We start from the raw sequence: 26654 nt of genomic DNA, 5'->3' as shown, positions 1-26654 counted from the left end.
AAAAACACAAATACAGTAAAAATAGGCAATATAAATTAAAACATATAGAGAATCACACAGAATTATACAGGATGGGCCACCCGTGGAGGGTTGGGTGTAGGCTGGGTTAATGGTCATGAGAAGTGTGGGTTGGCCATAGGCTACAGCATGCACAGGAGGAAGTGGCTGCCCCCAGAGCGTTGGGTGCCCGGTGTGATCAATCCTCGCTGCACACAGCCAAATATAGGGTATAATTTCATTGGTGCCGGATATAGTATATGATTGGACAAAAACAGAAATTCACAAGAAAAAAAAAGGTTAAAGTGAAGTTAAGCTTAGCTTTGGTTATAACACTTTAACAAATGTTTAAAAACAAGTAATTTCCAAAAAAAAGAAAGAACAGGTAGAATACTATAAAAACATTGAAATTCTGTTGTTTTGATTAACTCTGTATGAAATCAGGCCTTTTTGCAGATGCCCCCCACTTTTTTGTGCCCACTTGCACTACTAGATGCTGGTTTTCGACTCCAACAGTGCACTGAAGCCTGCTAACCAAGCCCCAGTGCCAGCGCTCTGTACCTAAAACCGATGTGTGTGAATTGATCACCCCAACAGGCAAAGGACTTTAACCCTCTTATAAATCCTACGTATTTGGTACCAGTGGTACCCAGAGCATGGGTGTTAAAGAAGTCAACAGGGCCTGAAGCACAGTTTGTGCCACACTGAATGACCCAAGCAAACTACTGACACCGGGCCTGACATTGAGAGGTTTGTACTGCTCCTGCAGTCTGCAAACTCGACCTTGCCTTCACCATGTGTGGCAAAGTCAATGCAGTATTTTTAATATATGCCAGTCACCCCTAAGAAAGGCCTCCTGAGCCCAGGATGCATTATATTAAAGTTGTGGACATGTAAGTGTATTATTGTTATGTCCCTATAGTGGCCTTTACCATCAAAGGACACTATAAGTGACAGTCAGTCCATAAGATAACATGGGCTAGAGCCCGGACAAACCTATGGTTGACAGATTCATTATGGGAACGGCTAAATATGTCTTGTTTCACCGCCTGTGAAATGCACCAGTCTGCCTGCCAAAGGAATGAACAGCCCTTCCCCTTGCCTCACGCACATCTGCATGCAGGCAGGCAGGGAAATTAGGTATTTAGGAAGTATTCATCCCCAAAAAGATATCCACACCTCTAGAGTGGGCTATCTGGTCTGTACCGCTAAGGAAGACTTCTGCTATTTTTAAAAGTAGTAGAATAGTGGGTGTGGTTACCTCAGGGGCGAATTAGCAGCTGGGGCTAGTAGCCCCTAGGTCACTTGCACACACACCGCTAACTCTAGTATTTAAGGGCTATCCCTGACACAAGAACCTCAGTTCTTATGTGACTTGCAACAAGGACATATGAAGAAACCCGGGTCTGTGACAACAGAAGCTGCACAAACCAAAGACGTGATACTCTGCACCTGCAGTAACCATCCTGGAAGTGTAAAAATGCAGCTTGTCCTGGACCAACACTCAGTTCCCCCAGACACAGGGTCCCCTTTAAGAACCAAAGGCATCACCAGACTCACCTGGCTTTATTTTTATCAATTGGTGTCAGATTTCTTTAGAGTCGTATCAATCACTTATGGTCCGTGATGGTACTCAGAAATGCTTAACACGTTTCGCTAGTAAAGCCGGATTGCTCTTTGCCATTCTACCAGGACTGAGCTGAGGATTTATAACTGTGAATCCAAGGATCATTTTTGGGGTATTGTTAGAGCATTGCATGGTGAAGCCTAACCAGCATCACCACATAATACTCCACCTTCCTACACTCTGCAATCCCTAAATAACACACTAAATACAACCATGACAGTCAACGCAGAACACCTAGCATTGTAAGATTATCAAGAAAGCAGAAGATTTTGCCATACCTTTTGTCAAAAAAATAAATTACAGAATGTACAGCAAGATAAAACTGTCCCAAACTAGTACAGTCCTCAATATTTTTAAAAGATCCAACACTACTTGTTCGTCTTTCATTACTCTAGATCTTGACTCGCCAATCAAGATCATCTCCTCAATGAACTCCTATATCTATTCCTGATCAAAATATTTGCAAAGGACATTGCTCCTCGGTTCATTAACATAATCAGATCCACTCTGGAAGAAGACACTTTTCTCAAAACACTGAAATCTGGCCAAATATCGCTTTCTCACAAAGTAAACCCAAACAGAATTTTTGAGCCATCACCAAGATAATATTCTTAAAGGAAAAAATAATTGTTTAAGGAGTTGGTAGCAGACTAGTTTAGCACATTTGAAAAAGCCTCCCAACAAATTATAGATGATATGCTAAAAGCATGTGCCTGCTAATACCTTTAGACCTCTCTGCAGTGTTTAACACCATCAATCACGGCACACCTCTAACCATTTTAGCATCTCATTTGGGCATAGAGACAAAGTACTAAACTGGTTCAATTCAAACCTATGAGCAAGAACACAGTTTCTCATTAAATTCTTCCAGATCTCCCTCCTACCCACTTAAACATCGAATACCCCAAAGCTCGATCTTTTCATCGCATCCCTTCAATCTCTACATGGAGCCACTTAGCACAATGACCCATGAGAAATGCGTTACTTACCTTTGGTAACACCTTATGTGGTAGAGACTCTCAAGTCAAGTCAAGTCAGGGATATTTGTATCGCGCACATATCACTCCAAGAGTCTCATGGCGCTTGCAGACGGCACTGACAAAGATATAAGATAATGACTTCATTTTCGAGAAGCCAAGTCTTCAGCTTTTTAGGGAAAAATTGTCTTCAGGGGTGGTGCGCAGGTGTAAAGGCATCTTATTCCAAAATGTTGGCGCAAGAAAAGAGAAAGATCGATCCCCTTTTCTGGCAACATGAATTCTAAGGGGAGTAAGCAATGCCTCATTGCTGGATCTGAGCAATCTGCATGGTTGATACCAGCATAGCTTCTGCAACCAGTATTTGGGACCATTTCCATACATTTGCTTTTAGGGCAGGCACAATATTTTGAAAAGAATTTGTTTTTTCACTGGAAGCCAGTGGAGGGCTCTTAGATTGGGGGCAGAGGAGGATCTTTTCGGAAGGTCAAGGACCAGCCTAGCTACTGTGTTCAGCAGGACCTGAAGCCTGTTTAAAAGGTTTTCATTAATTGAGAGCAATAGGGCGTTGCGATAGTCCATTCTGTTTATGATAAGTCCTTGTATTAATGGTTTTCGGGCTTCAACAGGGATCCATTTAAAAACCTTCCGAAGACTGCGCATTATGCCAAAACAGGTACCGATTACATGATTTATTTGATTCTTCATGGACAATTGGTTGTCCTTGTATACTCCGAGATTGCGGACCATTTCCTTGGGTGTGGGACAGGGGCCAAGATCGGATGGCCACCAATCATGAGTCCAATGCTCAGTGGCCTTACCAAAGAGCACGATCTCTGATTTGCTACCAATCAATTGGAGATGGTTAGACCTCATCCACCTATGAACATGTGTTACACAGTGTTTAAAAAGCTGCTTGGTTTCATTAGGGTCCGGGCCCAAGGTGATCAGAATCTGGGTGTCATCAGCGTAAGATACAAAAAAGTCCTGCAGGACCGAACAGGAGAAGTGCCTATCACGACAGACCTGACTGTCCAGGCAGTAATGTTTTGTGAACGTGTGGAGGGATGCCCATGTTGCTGCCTGACAGGTGTCCAGAAGAGGAGAGTCATGTGCTTGAAGCCTTGGTTCTGGTAGAGTGCGCCCGCAAGCCCTCTGGGGGCTGTTTCTTGGACAACGTGTAGCAGATCTTAATATGAAGAGCAATCCATCAAGAGAAGGTTCTTTTCTGTACAGCTTACCCTTTTTTGCTCCCACATAACCCATGAAGAGTTTATCGTCCACCCATAACGTTTTTGTGCAGTCAAGGTAGAACAACTCTCTTTTTGGGTCCAGGCCGTGGACTCCTCTTCTTTGGAGGGATGGGGAGGAGAAAAAGAAGGTAGGCAGGCTGATGTTCTGGCCTACATGGAAAGGAATGACAACCTTAGTCAGGAAAGAGGCACATGTCTGGAAGACCAGTTTGTCTGGGTAAAAGGTGGTTAAGGAGTGTGTGCTGAGAGAGCCTGGAGTGTGCGGACCTTTCTGGGCGATTTTATGTCCACCAAAAAGGACGTTTATATGGTCAACAGCCTCAGAAGACAATTATGTAGAAGCTCAAAGTGGCCAAAGGGGGGCACATGAGAATGGTAAGGATCAGGTTGAGGTCCCACTGAGGAATAATAAAGAGCTTAGGTGGAAACATATGCTATAAACATTTACCGGTGACTTAAAGAGAGAAGTTTAGTCCGGCAACTGCAAAGACACAAAGATGGCAGACAGGTAATCCATAACTGTGCTCTACGCAGAGCCCTGCTAGTCCAAAGATAGTGCAAACAAAATAATTTGCAATAGAGTGCAGACAAGGGGTCGATATTGTGAGAGACCAATTTTTCCTAATGCCCGGTGTATAGTCTTGGTGGAGGGGCACATGGCTGCCAGAATAACATTACAGACTTTGGGAGGAAGTCTGTCAAATGTCACTGCTCAATCTCCTCGCATGAAGGTGGAGGGTGCAGAGGATTGGGTGCAGGATTCCTGCCTTGTTGCCTTGTCAGAAGATCCTCCCATAGAGGCAGCCTGACTAGAGGTCAACCTCAACAGCTCGGGATAGCAGACTCTCTGTGCCAAATCTGGAGCCACAAGAATGACTTCGGCCCGGTCATTTCTGTACTTTTTGAGAACTATAGGCAGGAATGGTATTGGCAGAAAGGCGTACAGGATGCTGGAGCTCCATTTGAGACGAAAAGCGTCTCCAAGTGAGAGGCGCCTTGGAAACTCCTGTGCGCAGAACTTCTGACACTGTGCATTCTCAACAGTGGCGAACAGACCTAACTAAGGCTCTCCCCGCTGCTGAAAGGGACCCTGGAACACATTAGGGTGGAGATGCCTTTCATGATACGGTAGGCATCTTTGGCTGAGTTCAGACTTCAGTCTTACTGCTACTCTTCTGTCTGGTATATTTAAAGCTAATATTAAGAGGGACAGATTTCCTGTTTAACAACCAGGCCAGGAGTCTCCCCGATCTAGCCCCCTCTTTATGCAGTTGTTGTCTATATTCTGTCAGGGAAAACTATCAAGAGCACCTACGGACTTCTCTACATCCTTTCTGGCCAGAAGCAGATACAATGCATGTTTTGGGTATCTGGATTCCTCAGCACGTAGCTGGGCTACTCTCCCTTCCTCTTCATTCTGTCTGTGCTGTAAGTGTTTTTTTGTAGTATAGAGTTCACTCAGATTTTCAACTTACCACTGCCTTAGGGATCTCCAGTTCAGTTGCTTTTATGTCTGTTGACCCCCAGTTATTTTCCAGGAAAGTTTCTAATGGTACACGTATGTCTAACTGAAAGGCTACAACCCATAAGGCTGCCAGATTTACTGCCAAGACAGGATCAAGCGGGCTGCCGGCCTCAATCAAATTCCATCATAATTGGTGAGGGGGGATGAGACAAATCGGTTTAGGAACCATGCCTTCTATATTTGTATGCTCATGTTTAGGGACACCTGAATACAGTCCATCTTGCTGTGTGTGCCATGCGTCACTGAAGGATACGGTTATTGTCTCTGTGTTGAGTGTAGCGTTATCACATACATGTTACCCTATCAATAACACCTGATACTGCTCCAGCTACTGCTGGCTTTGTGTGGAACTTAGGAAGGTGCCTGTCCAAGTTATTGAGGCGATTCATACATCATGTCTTCTAAGGTAAGTGTGTGCTCTATACCTCTTCACAAAGATATTAAGACCCTGTATATTCCACATGGGCTTTTGTTGTTGTTCCTGTTCAGGTTATTTCCTGCCATCTAAGGGTCATCTATCTAGCAGTAGATTCCTTACCTTAGAATACTCCAAGACATCAGACTGGATCTGGAATGTGTTGTGATACCCCCTTGTGCGCCGGTAGGAGGTGAAGTTCGGCTGCACGTGGGCTCAATGGCATCATCCACATCGGAAGTGACATGGGAGGTGACTAGACAGGCAGCATGCTGAGTTCTTGACTATTTTGTTCACACCAGAAGCACAGAGCCAAGTGGAGGAAAAATGGCTGGTGCGCCAAAAGTGAAGTCCCTTTGAATCGCTCAATTTAAGAAGGCAGTCCGCAGAATGGGGAGGATCAGTAAGGAATTTGGGCTAGATAGTCTCTACCAGATAAAACGTTACCAAAAGGTAACTTGTTCATCTGATAGAGACTTCTAGCTACATATTCCTTACCTTAGAATAAATATCAAAGCAATAGCTCTCCCAGGAGGAGGGTCTGCGGATTGTTTTCAGACTAAGACGTGCTGGAGGACTGAAGGGGCAAAGTGCCCATCATGCCAGACCAGACTGTCAAGGCAGTACAAATTTGGCAAATGTGTGCAGCGATGCCCACATAGCTGCCCAACAGATGTCCAAGGCTGGGACTCTGCAGTGGTCGCAGCTGCAGCTTTGGGGGAGAGAGTTCTTAAGCCCTAAGGGGGCTGTTTCGTGGCCACTTGGTAGCGGATCTTAATACAGAGATTGATCCATCGAGAGATGGTTCTCTTTTGATTTGACTTTCCCTTTTTTGCCCCAGCAAATCCAACAAAGTAGATCATTCATCTGGAAATCTTTGGTATAATTAATATAGAACAATAACACTCTTCTTAGATCCTTGCAGTGGAGTCTCGCCTCTACTTTTGAAGGATGAGGAGGGGAGAAAAGGGTAGGTATGGTGATGTTTTGCCTGATGTGAAAAGGTGTGACCACCTTTGGTAAAAAGGAAGCTTGAGTTCTCAGAACTAATTTATCTGACAAAAATGAAGTATAAGGAGGGTCAATGGAAAGTGCTTGTAACTTGCTAACCCTCCTGGCAGATGTTATTCCCACAAGAAAGAAAGTTTTGAGAGTTCAGAACAGTAGAGTTCTATGCAGCTATACATCGGCTCAACAGGGTAATGAGGAATGCAAGAACTAAATTCAAGTCCCATTGTGTCATAATGAAGAGGGTGAGAGCATAGATGTGTTGCAAACCTTTAAAGAATTTAGTCACAATAGGTGACTTAAACAGGGAAGGTTGATCCAGCAAATATAGAAAACTGTATCCTGTCACAGTGCCTGGAAAAAATCCTTGCCGGGCCAGGGATGATAAGATAAGGGCAACCTCAGACATGGGTGCAGAGAGTGTATCTACTGTCTTAAATGTACACCACACCACAAACTTGTCCCACGGTAGGAATAGATGGTTTTGGTTGAGGAACATAGCAAACAAATCTTGCTTGCCATGCCTCTGGATTCAAGCTAGTCTGGCTGATGAGGGGTGATAACCCGAAACCAGTCCCAGAATGCTTTTTTCCAGGCCAGGGAGGGCCTGTCCTAGCAGTTTGGGCTTGACTGTTCCCATGGGGTGCCGGGTCTAGACTGATTAGCATATGGCTGGGTCCAAACTGGAGTGGCATGGTGAGCAAAACAAATATGGAATTAACCAAGATCTCTTGACAGTGGGTGAGTGTTTGAAAGTTTCAGCACTTTGTCCATCATCTTGTGGCATTTGCCTTGGTAGAAGAACTCCTGGTTGCTAAATTGACATCACACACTTCAGGAGCGGGGTAAAATACCCTCAATTGTTGCTGCTCAATCTCCAGGTATGAAGGTGGAGAGTGGAAAGGTTTGGGTGCAGTAACCTGTCCTGCTGCAGCGACAGAAGATCCTCCAGAATGGGAAGCCTTCCGGGAGGATATATGCTCAAACTCAGGAGTTCGGCATACAACACTCTCCCAGCCCTGCCAAGAGTCACTAAGATGACTTGGAATCAGTCACTCTTTAACTTCTTGAGAACTCTGGACAGGAATGGCATTGTCAGAAAGACATACAGGAGTTCCGAGATCCACTTGAGATGCAATCCTTCTCAGAGCAAGAGTCACTTTGGAAACTCCAGCACTTAGAAGTGCTGACATTGCACATTCTTGGAGGTCACAAATAGATCTAAACAATGCTCTCCCCAATCTCGGAACAGACTGTGCACAACCACTGGATGAAGAGGCCATTCGTGATCTGCTAGGCAACAAGGCTGAGTTTGCTCGCTCTTGTGTTCAGAGAGTCCGTTGAGTGTTGAACCACCAGGGAAATGCCCTAACATTCCAGCCATGTCCAGCCGTGCAAGAACTCCTGACAAAGGGTCCATGACAGCCACCCGCCCTGTTTATTGTGTTGCCACATGGCAATGTTGTTGTCTGTGAACACTTGAATAGTCTTTCCTTGAAGGAAGGAAGAAAGGCTTTCAATGACAGTTGCATCGCTCTCAGTGCCAACAGTCGGACTTGAAGCTGAGACTCCACCGGAGACCAGGGCCCTCTGATCTCCACCTCTCAGAGGGCGGTGGACTGGGCGGACCTCTGGCTTTGGACCCCAAGAGGCTTCAGGGAGCCACGTCTACGGCCACAAAAGGATTACACCTGCTGGCCATGGTGGCTAGGTAGTGGGAAAGGACGTGCCAGATAGCCCCTAAAGTAGCTACGAAAGGGGCATCTGTGCAATGTGGCGGTCGGAGGACTACAGAGAGCCCCATTGGCCTAACAGTAGCCCCATTCGCATTCAAACTCTCCAAGGCTGATTCCGCCATGTCTCTGAAGAAACGGGTTCCATCTAAGGACATGTCCATGAGCGAGGCTCACCGTCCCCTGAAAAGTCAGTATTCCCCAACTGACATGACGTTTAAGCACCACAGAAGCAGCAATGGCTCAGCCTAGTGAGTCAGTCGTATCCAACCCGCATCAGATCATGACTTTGCCCCCATCACGTCTATCAGCAATGGCTTGGAAGAGTATGGTCCGAGCCCCATTCAGGACCATAGGCAGCAACCGCGCATTCGTACCTCACACACTAGGGGAATTAACTGCTCAATAAGCATGTGGTGCTCATGGACTGGAGCCAGGCTGACGGATGAAAAAGTCCTCTTTCCGAAGATATCCAGTCTCTTGGATTCCGGATCCAGTGGTGTGGTAGGGAATGTGCCAGGATTAATTCTGGAAGGCGAGGCCTGGACTACCAGACTCTCAGGGGTGGGTTGATGGGAGAGGAAGGCTGGGTCCCCGGGAGTAGGGTGAATGGCGAGAAATGGTCCTGTTCACAGGAATGCCCTACAGGGCTTGGCCAGACCACCCTAAGCAGCATTAGTGGGGGCTTCGTTGAAGGGTAGTAAGAGCTTTGATGCAGATACCTCCAGTTGAAGGGCCTCCATCAAAAGATTTGTTTTTACCATGAGCCGATGTAGTTCCAGGACCTCAGCTGCCCTCCGGACCATCATCTCAAACAAAACCTCTTCCTCTATAGCCACTGTGGGACGAGACGAGAGAGGAGAACAGTGTCTAGCGAGGTATCCATACCATTGGCGTCAGACAGTTTCTTATACCAGTTTTCATCAGCTATGGACCCTGGGATACTCCAATCCCCCCAAATAATTTTCCTCAGTGAGCCCTTCCGTAAATCAGGACGCTGTGTCCAATTCAGGCCGTGGGGGCTTGGTTGACGCTAGCCTGGCTCTGCATTGGAGGGTGGAATCACAGTGCTATGGGAACAGGCCCTAGAGGAGGTCACGAATTTGCTACCCGGGCCAATCCAGATTCACAAACGGATCCTAAGGAGTCGACTGGCGCTGAGGAAGACGAAGACCATTCCGACCCTGTTGGACCCAAAGGTGCTCTAGAAGGGTTCGACCTCCCAAAGAGGCTCATGGCCTCAAAACTCTAGAAGCTGGCTGAGGGTCACTGGCTCAAGGAAATCCAGGGTAGCATAGAGCAGACTCGGTTTTCAACACAGGCTGCACAGGGACCATGGGGCGCGTTGGGATTTGTGGCCACACTCCCTTGCGTTGTCCGAAGAGCGATTTAACTTTTTGGACTTCTTGTGGGGCTTACCAGACGAAGTCCAGAAATTAGAGAAGGACGGCCAGTGGGGGGATAGCAGTGATAAATCTGGGGTTAGACAGAGCATACACCCAATAGAGTGTTTTCGAAGGTAAGTGACTTGTTATTTTGACGGATACGTCTAAAAGCAGATTAATCATCTTAGAATAGATACCAAAGCAGTACCTCATCAAATGGAGGGTCTACGGAGTGAACTCAGACCAATACGTCTTGTAGGCCCTTGTGGGAGAAAAGTCCTTCCCAATAGACCTGACTGTCAAGGAAGCAGTGCCTAACGAACATATGCACTGACACCCACGTCTCAGTCTGCCATGTCAAGGACAGCCACCTCATCTGCCAAAGCAGTGATAGCAGCCTTGATCCAATATAAATGGGCTCTCAGATGTTCTGGTGGCTGCTGCTTGACCAGTGTGTAGCATATCTTAATGGCCAACAGGGTCTTCTGCACAGCTTTCCCTTTTTTCTATCCTGAGAACCCCACAAAAAGTGGATCATCCACACGGTTATTGGTACAATCTATATAAAAACTTTCAGTCCTTTCGGGGTCCAGCTGATTAATCCTCCTATTTTGAGCAGTAAGGAGGAGCAAAGAACGCTGGCACGGTGGTAGGCTGTGCAACGTAGAACGAATCGGCTTTAGGTAAGAAGGAAAACTGAGTCCTTGGCACCAGTTTGTCTGGGGAAAAAAGTGATGTAGGGCATTTGCACTGACAGTGCCTGGAGTTCATTTGTGCACTGAGCAGAAAAGATCATGAGTCAGAAGTAGTAACAAGCCGCTGTGCATCAACTCCAAGGTTGTACACATGAGAAATGTCAAAACCAAGTTAAGGTTATAATGTTGCATCACAGACTGTTTAAGAGGAAACACGTTTCAAACCTTTACTGAACCACAAAACAACAGGTGATATGAAGAAGGATAGTTGGTCTTACAAAAGTAGAAAGGGTAAAAGGCCCAACAAGTAACCATAATAAATAATGCCCACTGCAAAGTCCGTCTGAGCTACAGCCAAAAGAAACAGAAGAACATCTGACAGTTAGGCTTGTAAATTTGTCTGCCTTTCAAACTCCATATCAGGCCACAAATTTCTCCCAGCGTCCAGCCTAAATGGACTTCATTGAAGGGAGTTTAGAGGCAAAGGATGACATCCACCGCTACCAGCAGCAGATCCAATGCAAATAACTGCCACTGTTTAAACTCCACGTACGAAGCTGTAGATTAGGTGGTGGATGCTGTCTCCTTGCTCAGATGGGAGATCCTTCTGCTCATGCCCAGAAGCTCCGGGTAGCAGACTTCGCCCTGGTGGAATGGACCCACAAGCCCTCCCACAGGTAGTAGCCCAGGTGAAGAACCTCTTGGCTCTGTGGTGCTCACAGGTGCAACAAAGGGAGTAAGCAAGGATCCCAAGAGACAGGAACTCTTAGATCTGCTTAGGCATGGCGGACTACCCTGAAAACTCAGGTTGAGACAGAACAAGTTGAGAGATTGTATCTGAAGTTAACAGACTTGACACGTATGGTACCGTCCCCACGCCTTCTCAGGAGTGACAGAAAGGGTGCGAGCCCAGATTAGATTTTTGTATTTTTATTTTATATCTTAATTGTACAACAAAGCAAGATATACAAAGTAATGCATGGTAATGAGTGATAATATATTCAGACTCGTGCATATAGTGTCACTGATGAACTTCCACCCTCCCCTCGATGCCCTATCTCCCCCCCCCCCCCACTACTACTCCCCCTCCGTGTTCCTCAATATTAACAACCAGAAGATTAACAAGGATGACCATAATGTCCACGAATGAGTCCAAAATTCAAAGTTCGGAATTGTACTCGCCAAGCGAGTCAGTGTCCCCGGAACGGAAGCAAATGGTCATTTCGGGTCAATAGGATCACCCCAACCCTCCCCTCCCACATGCAACCCCAATACTCTGCAATTATCAACACAACCACTTTTCCAACGCAGTCTCACACCCGATTCACACCTCTAACACAGCTCCAACTCCGGTTTCAACATTTTCATCCTCCGTGTGCTGACCCAAGAGATAAGACATCAGAGGTCCCCAAATATCCCTGGGCCGAGACTTCAATGGCAATTGTTCTGTATATGCATGAAGATACTCCTGCCAAGTGGACATGTCATGTATCCACGCCTTGAATTTAAGCTCTGCCCCTGCCCCAGCCCCATCTGCAGGCAACCTGTCGTCGAGCCAGGAGTATGCCCATTACCAGGAATTTGCGGTGCAGCGTTTTTATATCAGCAACTAGGCCCAGCAGAGCTCTGACGGGAGTCAGCTCAATGGGAGTCCCCAGCATCTTAACTAGTCCCGCAAAGACCTCCCCCCAGTAAGTGGCCACTTGAGGGCAATTCCATGCCAAATGCATGAAATCAGCTGGACCCCGACCACATCAGAAGCATCTATCATCGTCCCTAAGATGGAGCCAATGTAACATCGCTGGGGTATGATACAGCCGATGTAAAAATTTATAGTGTAGCAATCGCAGCCAAGGTCGCATCAGTCTGAAGGCAAGCCATTTCCCACTGGTCATCAGTAAGGGGGTCGTCAAAGTCCTTATCCCATTCCTGTCTGGCCCTCACTAGTGAACGAGGAGGTGCTGTACGAACTCGTGCATACAACAGAGATGTAACATTAAGTGGAGTGAGACAAGTGTTTCTGGCTCCTTTTGAAAGTCTGGGGTCTTGGTCTGTACACTATGCCTAAGCCTGGAAAAGGTCCATAAATGAGTGTGTATATTCCCCCAAAAATTGTTCTTTTGTACGAAATTCACCCCCAATGTAGAAGTCTCCCCAAGTTGCATATTGCAGTTTAGTTAACAAGTTTTGGCATATCTTTTAACCCGTAACAGGCAGCAAGGGACAGCACCGTAAAGGTATTCTAAGGGAGTACATCAGGTGCACCCCCTCAGCCCGCGCCAGCCAGTGCCATGCTTTGACAGTGCAGTCTACAGTGGATGGGGTCTCCGCTCCTTTCCTTGAATGGTGTAAACACATACCCTGATGTCGGGACTGGGGCCATGTATCCATCCTCCACCGCAAGAGGAGGCATGAACGGGGGAGGATGAAACCAGTACACTGCGAAGTGCGCCTGTGCACTATAATAATATTGTTCAAAATCGGGTACATCAAACCCGCCAAAGCGGTACGGCAGCATAAGTGTGGCCAGCTTCAACCGCGCTTGCTTACCTCCCCATATTAACTGCACCTATTGAGTTTTCAGTGTTTTAAAAAAATAGGCACCCGGATGGTAAGGGATGTTTATAAATAAATATAAGAATTTGGGCAATATAACCATTTTAATTAGGGATATCCTCCCATCCATCGAGAGGGGTAGCTTAAGCCAACTAGTGATGTTGTCCGTCACCTTATCCATGGCACGCCCATAGTTCGTCCTCATCAGTGCATCCTTATCTCTGGTAACGTAGATCGTCTCCCATGTCAGCGGGTAATCCAATGGGTGTGCTAGCGTATGGTCGGTTAGGGGAAAACCTGCAGACTGCCCCAGTTTATTTGCACCCCGGCTATTGCCCGAAACTTTGTGATCTCTCGTAAAACTGGGTTGAGGTTGTCTTGTGGTTTATGTATATACCGCGTGATGTCATCAGCATAAAGGGACACTAATAATTGCCTAGAAGCATATATGAGGCCTCTATGATTGTGGTGTTGCCGCAACTTAGCGTCTAAAGGTTCTATTGCTATGGCAAATATAACGGGGGAGAGAGGGCACCCCTGCCTCGTTCCTCTTGTAATCGGGAAGGCATCCGAGCGGAAGCCATTAAGAATAACCCTGCCACAGGGCGCCTTATATTGCAATTTAATCCAGCACAGAAAGGGTTTCGGCAGCCCCATATGTGTCAGCGTCCCCATCACATAGTCCCACTCAACGGAATCAAACGCTTTGGTGGCGTCCAAAAAGACAGCCACAGCAGCGCTGCGTGGATCTATATCCTGCAGCACGGCCAGGAGGGTCCGAAGGTTATGAGTCATGGCACGATTTGGCACGAACCCTGCCTGATCAGGTAACACCAGTCGTTCCAGGAGCAGATTTAATCTCGTAGCTAGCACTTTTGCAAGAATTTTGGTATCGCTATTAAGAAGCGAGAGGGGCCGGTACGAGTCGCAAAGGTCAGGGGTTTGCCAGGTTTAAGTAATGACATCATTTGAGCCTCCCTCATGGTCGCAAGTAGGCATCCTTCCTCCAGGCCCTCATAAAATACTGCCTTCACTATGGGCGCTAGAATGGATACGTAGGTCTTACAAAAGTCTATGGGAATCCCATCAGACCCTTGGGCCTTCCCGGACTTCATGGTCAATATTGCCTCCGTGATCTCGTCAACCTCTAAGTCGAGAGTCAGGAATTAACGTTGCGTGTCCCCTAGCCATGCCAGGGCAACGTCCTTAAAGTATTCCCTGAGGTCTAGTCGAGCCTGCCTCCGTGACGTATAAAGCTTTTTATAATACTCCATCAGGGTAGACATCTGGTCTGGGAGAGTTCTATGTCGTGTTCCTTGCTCATCCTGCAATTCGGCGACATAATTATGAAATCTAGGGTGTCTCACCGCTCCAGCAAGTGCCTTCCCAGGTCTGTCTCCTTCGCCATACACTCAGGCCACACAGCGTTTCCCCCTGAATTTACATTCTCGCTCAGCAACTTCCATGTACTCCGTCATTTTCCCTCGCAGGCAAGCATTAAGCTCTCCCGTCTCATCTCCACCAGTTATCGCCCGCTCCAGCTCCCTTAACTCGCCCTCTAGATTGTTTAAATCACGGCGGAGGTCTTTCAACATACCCCCTCCCTTGGAGATGCACCACCCCCGCACAGTCACTTTAAACGCCTCCCACACTGTTGTCAAGCTGGTCACAGAGTACATATTTCTGTGGAAAAATTCAGTAATCTCCTGCTCCATCTCTGCCCTAAAGACCCCGTCCTGCAAGTGTAGAGGATTCAGTCTCCAATTGAGAAAGGGGAATAGATCTATCGGGGGCCGCAAGGTCACTAACTAGGAAAATGTTCTGGCCATGTGTATCACTTTACCAACCCAATGTGCCATGCCCCTCGTTATTAACACATAGTCCAGCCTGGCCCAGGTGATGTGTACTGCTGAGTGGTGTGTCCCCTCCATCCGTGTGGGGTGCATGTAACGCCATGTATCCAGCAAGTTATCAGATGTTACGATGTCCTGTAAGGTGCGTTGGGTACTGGTGTAGTAAGCCGCAGTAGCATGGGATCGATCTAGGCGGGGGTTAACCACGGTGTTGAAGTCCCCTCCCAGAGGACATATCTGGGTCCAAGCGCGTGTAGTTTTCCCCGCAGCGTGAGCAAATGGTGGACATCGTCTACAATGGGACCATAGTAATTCGCTAAGACAACATTGTGCGAGTGCAACCTACCCCAGAGCATCCAATACCTCCGGTCAGGGTCTATCAGCCTGATTCATGAAAGACCCGTTTTGCGAGTCTCTAATAGCGATTCATAAGGAATCGCTATTAGAGACTCGCAAAACTGTATTCATGTAGAAATCGCAAAATAAAAGAAGATTCCTACACATTCCTTATTTGCGATTAGCAAATTGCTAATCGCAAATAAGGAAAAACTCCCCATTCATTCCGATGGGCAAAAAGGCCCATAGGAATGAAAAGGGAGTATTCCTTATTTGCGATTAGCAATTTGCTAATCGCAAATGAGATAGCGATTTGCACATTTGAACAGGTGTTGCGCACACACATGTCCAAAGGACATGTGTGTGTGTAACATGCAAAAGAAAAAAATGCAGTAAAGTGCTTTTTACTCTTTTTTCGCAATTTACCACCAAGTCAGACTTGGTGGTAAATTGCGACCAAATATTGTGATTTCGCAATTTCTAATTGGTTGATGAATAGCATTTAAGGAATCTCAAATAGAGATTCCTTAAATGTTATTCCTCGCAAAATAGCGAAATCGCTATTACCGATTTTTGCATTTGGGATGATGAATCCCAAATGCAAAAATCGCACTCGCAAAGGGCCAGATTCTCAGAATCTGGCCCTTTGCGAGAGCAAATCAGCTTGATGAATCAGGCTGTATATCCATCCCCCCTACAACAAAACGAACACCATTAATGAGTATGGCCACCCCTCTAGAATAACTGGAGTATGACGCAAAGCAGCTATGGGAGGCCCATCGCGATGCAAACCGGGGCGCACTCTCCTGCGAAAGATGGGTCTCCTGTAGCAGAGCCACGTGGACATGATGGCGATCCAAATATCCCAGCATCTGCCTACGTTTCCTGGGGTCATTCAGTCCTCTCACATACCAGGAGACAATGTGTAGGTAATTTCCATCACTGTTGTCTTCAGTCAGAACTATCATTCATCGCATTCTGCTTATTGCATTGGTCGCACTCGTCTCTCAGTCTCACATAGGATAACCTTGTCCTTCTGCTCCCCCCCTCCCTTCCCCACCTCCCACACCGGCTACCTCAACTCGCCAGGAACAAGTAACCCTCCCCCCACAATCAACCACCCCAACAATTAGCACCTGTACTCTCAAATGTCGAACCATTCAAAAAGAAAAGGGGGAATGCCCTCAATTGGGGACCGCTAGGGGCCTCCGCCGTACCCACTCTACCCCTCTATCTCACCCGTCCACAACCTCCTGTGCCACAGGGGTCGGTCTGACGGGAAGGGGGCGAGTGTCCGGGCGACCAAGTAATGCAAACATTTTAAAAACTGTAGGAATACATCACCAATCTGCATAGTGTCCAGAGAATCCATAGCGGCGGTACTGCCGAGAATAGCTTCTGATTTAATTTCTTGGTGTCAGCCTGGCTCCGAAAGTGTTGAGTGGGACCGGGAGCGTCGTTGAGTGGCCTCCTCCCGAGATGCCGACCGCCGGTCGCGCTTGAGGTACTCCTCCGCCTGTTGTGGTGAGTTGAAGAGATGTGGTTTCCCTCGATGCTGGATCCTCAACCTCGCGGGATATAACATAGCGTACTGGATGCCTTGAGATTGCAGCTTTTTCTTCACAGCTGTGAATTTGCGATGGGCCTCCTGCACAGCTGGGTGAAGTCGGGATAAAAAGATAAGGTGGTGTTCTAATACCGCACTTCCCCTTTTTCGCATGCCAAGCGTAGAACAGTATCTCTATCGCGATAGTTCAGGAACCGCATGATCACCAGGCGCGTGGGGCTCCAGGGGGGGGGGGGGAAGGGGGCAGGGGGGGTTGGGGGGGGGGGGGGGGACATGCCGCTAATGATCTATAGGCCCTTTCGATGACCATGTGTGCGGAAAAGCAGTCTTTACCAAATAAATCAACCAGCATTCGTTCCATAAAGTCTTCCAGACTCCCAGTGTTGGTAGTTTCTGCTAGGCCAAGCATCCGTACGGTATTTCTTCGGGAGCGGGCCTCCAACTCCTCGTTCTTGTCAGCAATGACCTTTAGCAATTTGTCCATCTGCAGCATGTGTTGCTTGCTGGCCCCCGCTCCATCTTCCAAGTCAGACACCCTGTGTTCCGCCTCCTTTAGCTGTTCTTCATGCTTATCCAGTTTTGCCACCATGGCCTCCAGTCTATTGCTCATGGCGTCCATTTTAGAGTCAATGGAGGTGAGGCTCTGCTGCATCCCTACCAACAGTGCCTTCCACCCTCATCCCTGGTCTCCGGAGGGTCATCTTCTTCGCGCTCCTTGGAGTTGGAGCCGGACGCTTTACGCGTGTCAAATGTGAGTTTCGCCTGCCTGGTATTCGTCCTGCCCATGACTGCCTGTCGCCGTCCGCCCGCATGTAGCTGGTGTCCGCGTCGCAGGGAAGCGGATAGGATGCCCACTGCTGCTCTCACCACGGCCCGAGACCACGGGGACAGAGGGGTGAGCGTGGGTTCGTCCAGGGGTGGTAATATGTCTGGGCAAAGGGAGGCGGTCAGGTCGCAGCCTCTGAGGCAGTCTGTCTCTGTGCCCAGGTCCGTCAGGAAGAAAACGCGTCCACCACTCACTCAAAATGGCGGCGTGGGGCCTGCTCCACAGCGCGGGATGCCACCGGTGTCCAGCTGAGTCTTAACGCGCCTTCTCCTTCTCTCAGGCACCAAAGCGGTGCTGGTGCGGTTAGTGGTGTGTCCCCCCCGATGTCCCCGGCCTCTCCCGCCTCTCTGCACCGCAGCTACCGGGTCATGGGCTCCTCCAGTGGCCTCTCCCAGCTGTAAATTCGGTCGCAGGCTCCCCTGTTCCACTCCTGCAGGGCAGCACCAGATTCACCCGCACTCCTGTCCATGGGGTCTCAGCGCCAGTCTCATCTGCCCCACGACGCGTAGCAGCGTTATTAGATCTCCCGCTTTGGCACCAGATCAGGCGCAGCTCCGCAATCGGACCTGTGCAGCCCCAGCCTCGCGTGGTTTCCAGCCCCAGCCGGGCTTTCTAGGCTGCCGCACCTCGCTCCGCCTCCAGATCGCGGAGCTCGCAGCCGCGGCTACAAATTGCCCACAGCCTCCAGAGTTGGGTCGTTTAGGCAGTACTCCTTCCGCTATCCTATGGCGATCTTTAGGAGACTTACTAAAAAGGAGGATGGGGTTTATGTTGATTAATCCGCCCGGATCGGCGGGAGCCTCACGTCAGCGTGGCCATTACGGTCCAGCGCCACCTAGCGCCCCTTCCCCAGATTAGATTTCTGGTGGGGTTTTTTTTTTTTTACTTACCCAAATATTTGGATTGAAAGGAAGACAGACCCCTGGAGTGAATTTGGCGACTCCTGGATCTCAAACAAGACGACTTTTGACTTGGACCGGCCTCCTTGCGTAGTCACCTACAGCTGGGCTATGTAGAGTTTTACCTCACAGTTTCGTATGGCTTTCGGCTTCATCAACACACAGTAACTGCAGGCCCTTAGACACCACAGGCAAATTTGGTGAGGATCTGTCACAGGCATTTGTTTGCGACAGTTCTCACATGGCTTAAAACCTCCTTTTTTAAAAGGGAACAAGTCCCTTGCACATTGTAAAAAACAATTAATCAAGATAATGGCCTCAAAGAGATGAGAGGTGGCACCAGATCCGTGTCTGGTGATGCTGAAAGGAACTGATGTCGACACGTACGAGTGGTGCCTACATAGGCTCTGCACAATTTTTCAGGAGCGGAACAGTGTCTGGCGAGCAGAGGTACAGCTGAAAAGTTTCTGAATCCAGTCTGACCCCTGGGGAATATTCAAAAGGTGAGAAATCTGAGGCTAGAAGTCTTTATAAAAAATGTACAGAGGTGAGGTACATATGGCTCTGCTTTCTTGAATCGCTCAGCAGGAAGAAAACAACAATTTCGGAACACAGTCTATCACATGTGTAAACTGCTGAACACGATGAAACTAGGAAATTACATGGTTTGTCCAGTCAGACTTGGTTCTTCCCCGGCTGGAAACTGTTTCTGGAAGAAACTGGAATTACAAGGAGTGCAGGAATATCATATCCCTCACAATCCCCTCAGCCATTTCATCAGCAATAGTTAGGCTGTCCGGTTTTAGATTTAAACCAATAATAACTGATAAAACCCCACCGGAAGGGAAATAGCCCTCAACGCTGTAAACATATAAACACTGAAAAAAAACCTGCACAACCACAAACTAAATGCCATTCAAAGAAAGGAAAAGGAGAGTGAAAGAGTCATTTGTATTTCTTCCTGAATGGGTGAACAAAATGTAATACGGTTGCAGTACAAAATACTGGGCTAACATTATTCTGCTTGAGTTTCTTCATCCGTTTTTCAGTTTTGTGGTCTTTGGTCTAAAGATACAGGGGTCAGAAGCATGTTTTAGGTATTTATTTATTTTATAAATTGTAGAGAATCAGGAAATATCTAAATCATATTTGATTTTTCGGCGACATTTGAGTCTTTCACTGATAGGAAAAATGTAGCTTTCATAAGAATCTTTCCCAATATGTACCATCACATTTAGCCACAGAGAATGGTTAAAACCCCTTGATACATCAGTCACCTTTTCTAGTGAGTCAGTATTTGATAGTAGGTGAATTGTCAAACACCCCAGGCTTTAAACATTCAATGCAAGATATAGTGACAGGTTTATGTGAAAACAGTGCAGTCACAAAGCATCTGTGATACTGGTGAAAACATGACACCAGACTTTTGGAAAACATGGAATGCAGTGTCACTTGGAATGCTGCTGCAAAACGTTCTTACCAAGTTCAACAAAGATTGGAGTGATATTTTTGTATTTGCAGAGATTCAGCTACGTATTTGAAAAGTTTGTGTGTTGACCTGTCAAAATCGATACCTGAGCTGAAGTGCTTCCCTGTAAGAGATCTTGCCACTTGTTAGATGGCAATCTGAAAGCATCTTTACAATTTTCAGAGTTAATGAAGAATGCTATTGACTTTGTAGTCCATTCTGGTGCACTGTTTTCTTATGCATGGGAACTAAAAGACAAATATTTCTCATTTTGTGCTTTGTGTGGCATCAAAGAAAGAATCATCCCAACTGAGTCACTTAGCTGGTAGTTCTCAGTTCTAGAGGCAATGAATGCTATATTATCCATGTGACAACCGTTTACAGAATTTTTGCTGAGTGATGATGAAAACGGCAAGAAATGTGAGGATCTTTGGTCACATATTGATGGTGATTTGAAAAAAAGTACAATCTACTGCATTCTTAGATTTTTACAGGAAAGCATGACTGCTGTGGTGGACATAATAAAAAAAACTAGTGTCTGAAAACACCCTTGTCTGCCAAGTGTTCAGCATAATTCGTGTAGATGTGAAACATCTTCTTGAGAGTAAGCTGGGTGACACTTTTAGTGACTTTGGCACTGCAATATGTTCCATGTTAGAGTGCTTGCCACTTGGTAAGCAAATAAATATTGAGGAGCAATTCAGGAACTTTTATTTTACAATGTATGAGAAATAGCCCTTCACCAACCATGGCATTTGAAGCCAATGAAGCCTCACTGTGGTACTCTGCACAAGTTATAGATCCCTTCCATAAAGGGAGATTTTCTCCGGAGTTTCAAAAGTGCTGCCTCATTTTTTGACAGCTTCAATAACTCGGAGGGCATATGCCCAGTTCAAAGCATATGTTGCAGAACCTGTCGCAGAGAATCACAATCTTCAGGTGCACCAGTATTAGCATGGAAAGCTATGCCAGTGGCCACAGTTAGCAAATTGTGTACTAGCTATTCTGGCGTTGCCTGTCACAAGTGCCAATGTTGAGAGGGCCTTTTCACAGATAAAAGTTTACATAAGAAGAAAAGAGCAAGCGTGCATGACCAAAGCCTCACTGAAGAAGTATTGTATGGCGTACTATGATAAGTTTGATTGGTAAAAATGCATCTGGACCTCATACACACTGTGCGTACACTTTCTATATAACATGCACTATCAGTGCAGATGCAAGCAATAATAAAAGCAAAAAGTTCCATAAACATCGGAAAAACACTGTTTCTGTTTTATATGGCGCAAAAATGTGTAACCACCGTTTTTTTAAGGTATTAAAATCACTGTAAAAAAAAGAAAAAACCCCACCAGAATTTACCAAAAAGAGAAACTGAAAACAGGAAAGCCTAGCTATAGTGTATAATTCCTGGAGCAGACTAGATTGAAAAATGGGAAATTGCCACAGAAATTAAATATTGAGCTCAGTATGTAATTCCCCAGTTCTGAGGCGGTCCTGGAGCGAAAAGTCAGAATACTGTGGTATTCACACAGTCAAAATTACAGATACTTCTGGTATCTATAAGTTTGGGTGCAGGAATACTGATGATCTATTCCCGTAAGAATGTAGAGCCAATTTAAAAGTAAACAAGTGCATGTATTTGGCTTTCTTTAGTTTATTTCTTTCAAAATACTTAATAAAGATTAATTTATTATTTTGGCAAGACCAAGAAATGTGCACAGGACCACTAAAATACGGCTACTGTTTGATGTAAAAACACTTTTAAGGTCCAAAAGATTTTACTCCCAAAAAGAAAATGACATTTTTAACCGGGAATTAAACACCCACACATTTTCAGAATCAAATATACCCTTGGCAACCACTGCATTTAAAAAATATTTTTCTACGCATATGAATACGATTATTAATGTTAAGTTGTCTTTGGCAAAGTCTGCACTATGACAGAACATGTACATACTGGCAGAAGTACGATTGAAGCACTCGGTGCAAGATCCAAAGCCAATAATGTGCTCCCGTAGTCCTCTCTGGTAAACTCCCTCCTGGGAAACATTGTAGCCAATGAAAAATTGCCATAGGTATTGCCAACTCTCTGCAGAAATACAAAATAACACGTAATGTTTATACAACTTACATAACAGATTTGAAAAGAACTGTGAAGAATTATCACGTTTGTAGTGGAGAGTTTAAATTCTCTTTGCACATTTCATTACAGGAGATGCATGGCTGCTTTGGAATACCTTTTAAGATATATAGGCAATCGATTGTTGGAACTACCCACTTGACATGTATTCGGACAATAAATCACATTTGAATGTAGAGGTGAGGAAGAAATGCTTTCAGTACTAGATAAACAGCTAGCAGCTCTAGGCGAGTGATATGGAAAGGAGATTGACTGGGTGTCCAATGACTCTGCACAGTCAATTCTTGTGAGTGAGCTCCCAACCTGTGAGTGATGCGTCCGTTGTTATGGTCCTCTGTAGAACCTAGTCTATGAAAGGACATCCTTTTAGAAGATTGTTGGTATTCCACCATTGCAGAAAGTGGCAAGCCTGACGGCTGATCAACACTAGATCTACCAGTTGACCGTCCAGTTGAGTCCATTGATGCGCTAAGCTGTTGCAATGGGCATATATTGAGTCTGGCATGAGGGACTGAGGCTATGCATGACGCCTTGGTGCCTAGGAATACAATATCCCAACAGGTAATATTCAGAAAGACAATTACTGTAGTATGCAAAAAGCATTACACAAGCAAGCAAATAAGGAGACAAAATTCAAATGATGGTGTGGTATAAAGAGACGCAAGTGATGAGGTGCACAGCATGGACGGCGCAACGTGAACAAGGTGAGAGAATTATACAGTAGGTGGCATGACTCCACAGCGCTATTTATGACGCAATATTCAGTTTGGCTCAATTGAAACTGTGATTTGTGATTCTAAGTCACCTTAACTATGTCACACACTGAGCCACCCACTGTATAATTCTGTGCTCTTTGCAAAATTGGTGCCTAGGAGGCACATGGCTGTTCTCACTGTAATCTGCTGATGAGGCTGAAACTGTGGAACAAGTGTTTGGAAGGATTGAATCCTTGCAACATTTGAGTAAGCCATCCACGTTTGTGATTTCAGGGTGGCTCCTAGGAAAGGTTGTATCTGAAGTGTTTGAAGGTGGGACTTGACTGCATTGACTGTGAAACCTAGTTGGTGAAGGAAATTCATGGTAGCTTGAGTGTGTTGAAAACAGCTCTGAATATTTGTGCTCTTGATGAGACAGTCGTCCAAATAAGAGGAAATGTGCATCTTTTGCCTGCATAAATGAGCTACTACTTCGGCTAGGCATTTGGTAAATACTGGGAGCTGGACTGCCCCTGAAGGGAAGTACTTTAAATTGAAAGTGTTGTTTATTGAGCATGAATGTGAGATATTGGCGATGTGCTGGATGAACTGGAATGTGAAAACAGGCGCACTTTAGATCCAATTCGGCCATGAAGTCATCTTTTTGTGGCAGCGGAATGACATCTTGATGAGTGGCCATGTGGAAGTGCTCTGATAGAATGTACCTGTTTAGAGATCTGAAGTCCAAGATTGGCCTTATAGAACCGTTGTTTTAGGGAATAAGGAAGTAAAGTGAATAGACCTCCGTGCCCGGTTGGTGTAATGGAACAAGTTTGATTGCTCCTTTTTGAAGAAGAGCTTTGACTTCCTGTTTGAGTAGCTGATAATGGTTGTTTGACTGCCAGTGGCTGCGAGGTGTAATGTTTGCTGGTGTGGAAGTGAGCTCCAGCCAATAACCATGTAGGATAATAGCCAACACCCACTGGTCAGAGGTGATATTCCACCATGCAGAAAAGACCTGTTGAAGTCTTCCCTGACAGGTGTAGTGTGATCGGGGGGGAATGGTAGGTAAAATAAGGTTGTGTGTTTGTGGCAGATGGTTTAGGCAATCCGCCCTAACCTCTACCCTTAGAGTTGTTACCTCTGTAGGATCCTCTATAGAATCAACTATGTGGCTTGCGAATGGGGACCCTGATATAATGTGGAGGAGTCTGTGGGAGTGGTTTTAGCAGCTCTACTATAGGGGAGTGAAGAAAAGTACATCATTGCACATGTCTGCAATGTATCTACTTGAGGGCCAAAGATGCATTCTCCATCAAAAGGAATTGCAAGTATATTTTCCGGCACTTCAGGGTTAAAACCTGAAACCTTGAGCCAGGTAAGCCATCTAACTAGAACACTTGAGTTAATACCCTTTGCAGCTGTATCAACTGCATTGAGAGCACAGTAAATAGAGGTATTTGCAATTAGTTTGTCATCTGAGGCAATCTCATATGCTTGGTATTTATTTTGCTCTGGAAGATTTGAGGAGCCTCTCCATTTCATCCCAGTGTGCCCTGTCATCTGAAGGTGAGAACGTTACTGGTGATTGTGGAGGAATACTTTTATGACTGCTCTTCTGAGGTAAATGATCGTCCTCTGGAGTGTGTAGTCAATATTGAGATGGTCTATGGTCTCTTGGTGATGGCAGCATTTCCAGATTAGGAGACTTAGATGTCTGGTAACCTTAACCTTTTGTGTTGGTAGAGGCAAATGGTTAAGTGGCCTCAAAGAGATCTGAAGAGTTTCTTATAGTGAAATAACAAAAGAGACCGGTTGCATAAGAGCTGGAGAGCCTACAGGAGAAAGTGAGAGGCAATCTTTTCTGTGGATTTCCCTCTGTGGGAGACATTTGGAGTCACAGGCAGTGTTAAAAGGGGTGTACCTCATTAGTACCAGTTTAACACTCGTGCAATAAATAACTGAAAGGTGACCAGTCAACCTTTGCAAAGGGCCTTCTACTGTGCGGTAACGTTTGTGTGTTTTTAGAACCGTTTGAACCATTTGAGCAAGAAACAATTTATTTGTTAAAATTTACAGATTATGCAGCAGACAACGGATGATGCAGCAAATCTATAATGATGTGAAAATCCCCACAGCCGTACAATCAAATAATTCCAGTTGCCCTGGTATTAGATGATGAAGTACTTACTAACATTTTCTCGGAATGGAACTTCCAAAGTATAGATCTGTGTGCAACAGAACAAAATATCAAATGCTCAAGATTTTTATCTAGGAAATGGAAACCAGGTTAATTGGTCAACAGGTCAAAACCCATTCCTCTAATTTTAGCAATGCTACTGAAATTTCTAACTACCAAAGCAACTCTGATTCGGTTCGCTTCCGAGTGACCAATGTAATGGTGGTTCCCGGATCTCCTGTAAATATTGATGAAATCACACAGAGCCTGTCGTGCAAACCGAGCCTGCTGTCCAGAATGCAATGTGAATTGTTCCATTCATATCAGATGCCATTCAGTTTGCCAGCATGCTTCTGAAATCAGACAGTATAGTCACTTGAATTTACCTCAATCCGGCATGGACATTATGAAGACTATAAATAGATCCTCTTCTGTCTTAAATGAAAAAGACTTTTTCCTGTGGTCCCAAAAAAGAATAAGAATAACTACAATCTTATGGTATGCCAAGAATACGTATTCTAGCCGGCCGAGTTAAAGCTGCAATATTCCTCAACTGAAGTGCGCCTGGCGGCAGTACCTACTTTTAGGAAGGATCCTATTACCCAACGTTCTTCAAAGTTCTATTTGTAAGGTACTTTTTTGGAGGTTTAAAGAAAGTTTATCCTCTAGTGAGAGGATCTTAGTCTCCATGGGGGACCTATTTAATGCTTTCATTATTAATGGATACTCCATTTGAAAGCATCCAAAGGCTTCATTGCAACATCTAAACTGGAAGGCAACTTTTTGGTTAGCGATCACTTCTGCCCAAAGAGTTTATGAGATAAAGGTTCCATCTGCAGGAGAAACCTATAAAGTTTTGAACTCCAATAGGGTGATAATGTGTCCTCGCCCTTTGTTTATACCCACTAAAGTTTCAGAATTCCACACAAATTAACCCATTACTGTCCCAATATTTTTCAGCAAACCTACTTCATGTAAATGCTTTCTGCAACCTTTAGATGTCAGGAGAGCTTCACACTTTTATCTAGAGAAATCTAAATCAAATAGGAAGCGTAATCAAATTTCATTAACTTTAGTCCAGTTCATGGAGGCTTAGTGACCTCAAAACTGTTAGTCTCTTGATGGATTGTTGGTTACATCTCCTTATGTTACCAACTGGCAAACTAAACTCAGCATCCAAGACTGAGAGAAAGACCAAGAGTGAGTGAGAGTGGAGTGAATGTGTGTGTTTTATTTAAGGGGGGGAGGGGGGTGATGGTAAATGCTACTACAGCCTGGTAGTGAAGTACAGTAGCAGGCCTTTGTAGATTAGCCACATGGAAATGTGTCCACAAACGTAAAAAAACACTAGTATGATGACTCTGATGAAAGAGACGATTAGAACATTGGCCAAGTCATAGTCAAGAATCTTTTTGCATGATATTAGTTAGCATCTTATTTAAGTTTCATTTTTGTATACATGTTCTCTCTCTCTCTTATTTCTGAGAGTTGTGATGTTGGAGATTTGCTTGTGACTCTAT

The 26654-nt window shown here is 45.6% G+C and overlaps 1 protein-coding gene across 1 annotated transcript in view; it reads right to left on the bottom strand.

Annotated features, from left to right (window-relative positions):
• Positions 1-26654, bottom strand: part of UBXN4 (UBX domain protein 4) — a 210254-nt gene that overhangs the window by 48242 nt on the left and 135358 nt on the right. The window contains exon 12 of the mRNA XM_086954984.1: positions 22078-22209. Coding sequence (XP_086811110.1) covers positions 22078-22209 — 132 coding nt within the window. The remainder of the gene's footprint in view (positions 1-22077; positions 22210-26654) is intronic.

Source organism: Lissotriton vulgaris, chromosome 2_1 (genome assembly GCF_964263255.1).
Source record: "Lissotriton vulgaris chromosome 2_1, aLisVul1.2, whole genome shotgun sequence".
Classification (NCBI taxonomy): domain Eukaryota; kingdom Metazoa; phylum Chordata; class Amphibia; order Caudata; family Salamandridae; genus Lissotriton; species Lissotriton vulgaris.
The sequence above is the reverse complement of the archived record's forward strand: the minus strand, read 5'-3'. Positions and strand labels throughout refer to the sequence as shown.